Raw genomic sequence first — 5,000 nt, forward strand, 5'->3', positions numbered from 1 at the left:
TAGATTCGATTATAATAGAATAGAATACACTAGATTAGAATATAATAGAATAAAATACACTAGATTAGATTATAATAGAATAGAATACACTAGATTAGATTATAATAGAATAAAATACACTAGATTCGATTAGATTATAATAGAACAAAATACACTCGATTCGATTATAATAGAATAGAATACACTAGATTAGATTATAATAGAATAGAATACACTAGATTAGAATATAATAGAATAAAATACACTAGATTAGATTATAATAGAATAGAATACACTAGATTAGATTAGATTACAATAAAGTACAGGTTTTAACAACACATCTGTGTGATTCAGACGGAGTTTCTCTTTTGATGTACCTACGCTAAGAGTTTCCCCTTATTCCAGTCTTTGTGCTAACATATGCTAACTATGTCCTTTTTCTGTTTTAATGTAGTGATACACTTTAAACATACGCTTCATATGTATTGTTTGTTCGAAAGTTCTGTGAACTAAAACGCAGCAGGAATAAAACATGAAGCTTTTAGTCCTACATGAGGTGGTGCACTACTGCCTCTAGTGGTCCACATGAGTATGACAACAACAACAACTTTTCCTTTCATCTGTTTCAGATATATTCTTTTAATAATTTAAAGGAAAGATGATTATTTTGTTCTTCACTCATAAACAAGAGAGAAAACCATTCAGATTAGATGATAATAATCTGATAATAATCTGATAATAATCTGATAATAATCTGATAATTATCTGATGATTATCTGATAATAATCTGATAATATAATTAGAGTTTATTCTCACTTCCTCTCAGATCTTCATGTTGTTTCCATCAAAGTTTAGTCTGAAGAAGATGTTTTGAGTCTTTATAGATAAAAAAAGTCAGAACTAAGACTCATCACATCCTTCTCTTCCTCCTTTTCCTCCTCCTCTTCGTCCTCCTCCTCCTCCTCAGGACAGTCGTTCACTGACTCAGTATCAGTTCCTCTCTTGGCCGGATCACGATGTTCCCTACGAGGCTGCAGGAGTCCTGGACCTCCTGGAGAGAGTCAGGGAGAGTCAGGGAGCACACACCTCCCCTCTGCTGGTACACTGCAGGTACACACACACACAGACACACACACACACAGACACACACACACACACACACACACACACACATACACAGACACACACACACACACACACACACACAGACACACATACACACACACACACACACACACACACACACACACAGACACACACACACACACACACACACACACACACATACACAGACACACACATACACACACACACAGACACACACACACACAGACACACACAGACACACACACACACACACACACACACACATACACACACACACACGCTCACACAGATAGCAGGAGGCTATGAATATGCAGCAGGTAGCACCTGCTAACGATGGCACAGTTAACATGCACACTGCATCTGTGTGTGTGTGTGTGTGTGTGTGTGTCTGTGTATGTGTGTGTGTGTGTGTGTGTGTGTGTGTGTGTGTGTGTCACAGTGCGGGCTGTGGGAGGACCGGAGTCATCTGTGCTCTCGACTACATCCATGACCTGCTGGTTACCAAGGTAACACTTCATCATCATAATTATGATGATGAAGTGTTACCAAGGTAACACTTCATCATCATAATTATGATGATAATAATAACAATAGTTATTTCTCTTCCTATTGTGTCTCTGGTTTGTTTATCTTATTTCTTCCTCCATAAAACATGAAACAATAAAAGTAACAGTAATAAAACACAATAAATCTCCTAAACTTCAAGTATGAAATTAAACTTTGTCTCTGAACTGAATCCAGACTTTGACTGAATATATATATATTTTATATTATATATCATATATCATATATATTTTATATATATATTATATACATATATATATCATATATATATTTTATATATAATATATAAAATATATATATATATTGTATATTATAAATATAGAATGTATATATATATATATTATATACATATATATATAATATATATATTTTATATATAATATATAAAATATATATATATATTGTATATTATAAATATATAATATATATATATATATATTATATATATATATATATATATATATATATATTATATATATATATATATATATATATATATATTAAAATCACCAAGTTTCTGAGCAATATTCCAACTAAAAAGAATCTGTCAGAAGTAAAAGTACCAATACAACACAGATGTTGTAGAACAACAGAAACATGATCAATATAAATATATTAAAAATGTTAATTATGAAGAGAACAAATAATAAACAGTTGTTGGTCTCCAGCAGCAGATCAACACAGACTTCAGCATCAAGCAGATCGTCCTGAACATCAGGAGACAGAGACCGTCTGCCGTCCAGACCAAGGTACTCACATTAATACACACAGGTACTCACATTAATACACACAGGTACTCACGTTAATACACACGGGTACTCACGTTAATACACACAGGTACTCACATTAATACACACAGGTACTCACATTAATACACACGGGTACTCACATTAATACACACGGGTACTCACATTAATACACACGGGTACTCACGTTAATACACACAGGTACTCACATTAATACACACGGGTACTCACGTTAATACACACGGGTACTCACGTTAATACACACGGGTACTCACATTAATACACACGGGTACTCGCGTTAATACACACGGGTACTCGCGTTAATACACACGGGTACTCACGTTAATACACACGGGTACTCACGTTAATACACACAGGTACTCACATTAATACACACGGGTACTCACGTTAATACACACGGGTACTCACGTTAATACACACGGGTACTCACATTAATACACACGGGTACTCACGTTAATACACACGGGTACTCACGTTAATACACACGGGTACTCACGTTAATACACACGGGTACTCACGTTAATACACACGGGTACTCACGTTAATACACACGGGTACTCACGTTAATACACACGGGTACTCACGTTAATACACACGGGTACTCACGTTAATACACACAGGTACTCACGTTAATACACACAGGTACTCACGTTAATACACACAGGTACTCACGTTAATACACACAGGTACTCACGTTAATACACACGGGTACTCACGTTAATACACACGGGTACTCACGTTAATACACACGGGTACTCACGTTAATACACACGGGTACTCACGTTAATACACACGGGTACTCACGTTAATACACACGGGTACTCACGTTAATACACACGGGTACTCACGTTAATACACACGGGTACTCACGTTAATACACACGGGTACTCACGTTAATACACAGAGGTACTCACGTTAATACACACAGGTACTCACGTTAATACACATAGGTACTCACATTAATACACACAGGTACTCACGTTAATACACACAGGTACTCACGTTAATACACACGGGTACTCACGTTAATACACACGGGTACTCACGTTAATACACACGGGTACTCACGTTAATACACACGGGTACTCACGTTAATACACACGGGTACTCACGTTAATACACACGGGTACTCACGTTAATACACACGGGTACTCACGTTAATACACACGGGTACTCACGTTAATACACACGGGTACTCACGTTAATACACACGGGTACTCACGTTAATACACACGGGTACTCGCGTTAATACACACGGGTACTCACGTTAATACACACAGGTACTCACGTTAATACACACGGGTACTCACGTTAATACACACAGGTACTCACATTAATACACACAGGTACTCACATTAATACACACGGGTACTCACATTAATACACACGGGTACTCACATTAATACACACGGGTACTCACGTTAATACACACAGGTACTCACATTAATACACACGGGTACTCACGTTAATACACACGGGTACTCACGTTAATACACACGGGTACTCACATTAATACACACGGGTACTCGCGTTAATACACACGGGTACTCGCGTTAATACACACGGGTACTCACGTTAATACACACGGGTACTCACGTTAATACACACAGGTACTCACATTAATACACACGGGTACTCACGTTAATACACACGGGTACTCACGTTAATACACACGGGTACTCACATTAATACACACGGGTACTCACGTTAATACACACGGGTACTCACGTTAATACACACGGGTACTCACGTTAATACACACGGGTACTCACGTTAATACACACGGGTACTCACGTTAATACACACAGGTACTCACGTTAATACACACGGGTACTCACGTTAATACACACGGGTACTCACGTTAATACACACAGGTACTCACGTTAATACACACAGGTACTCACGTTAATACACACAGGTACTCACGTTAATACACACAGGTACTCACGTTAATACACACGGGTACTCACGTTAATACACACGGGTACTCACGTTAATACACACGGGTACTCACGTTAATACACACGGGTACTCACGTTAATACACACGGGTACTCACGTTAATACACACGGGTACTCACGTTAATACACACGGGTACTCACGTTAATACACACGGGTACTCACGTTAATACACACGGGTACTCACGTTAATACACAGAGGTACTCACGTTAATACACACAGGTACTCACGTTAATACACATAGGTACTCACATTAATACACACAGGTACTCACGTTAATACACACAGGTACTCACGTTAATACACACGGGTACTCACGTTAATACACACGGGTACTCACGTTAATACACACGGGTACTCACGTTAATACACACGGGTACTCACGTTAATACACACGGGTACTCACGTTAATACACACGGGTACTCACGTTAATACACACGGGTACTCACGTTAATACACACGGGTACTCACGTTAATACACACGGGTACTCACGTTAATACACAGAGGTACTCACGTTAATACACACGGGTACTCACGTTAATACACACGGGTACTCACGTTAATACACACGGGTACTCACGTTAATACACACGGGTACTCACGTTAATACACACGGGTACT

The 5,000-nt window shown here is 38.3% G+C and overlaps 1 protein-coding gene across 1 annotated transcript in view; it reads left to right on the top strand.

The window, feature by feature from the left end:
* Positions 1 to 5,000, top strand: part of ptpn18 (protein tyrosine phosphatase non-receptor type 18) — a gene marked incomplete at its 5' end in the record, with an annotated part of 35,534 nt that overhangs the window by 20,937 nt on the left and 9,597 nt on the right. The window contains 3 exons of the mRNA XM_079273974.1: positions 947 to 1,089; positions 1,526 to 1,592; positions 2,322 to 2,399. Of these exons, the coding sequence (XP_079130100.1) occupies positions 947 to 1,089; positions 1,526 to 1,592; positions 2,322 to 2,399 (288 nt within the window). The remainder of the gene's footprint in view (positions 1 to 946; positions 1,090 to 1,525; positions 1,593 to 2,321; positions 2,400 to 5,000) is intronic.

The sequence above is a fragment of the Melanostigma gelatinosum genome (assembly GCF_949748355.1).
Source record: "Melanostigma gelatinosum genome assembly, chromosome: 8".
NCBI lineage: Eukaryota > Metazoa > Chordata > Actinopteri > Perciformes > Zoarcidae > Melanostigma > Melanostigma gelatinosum.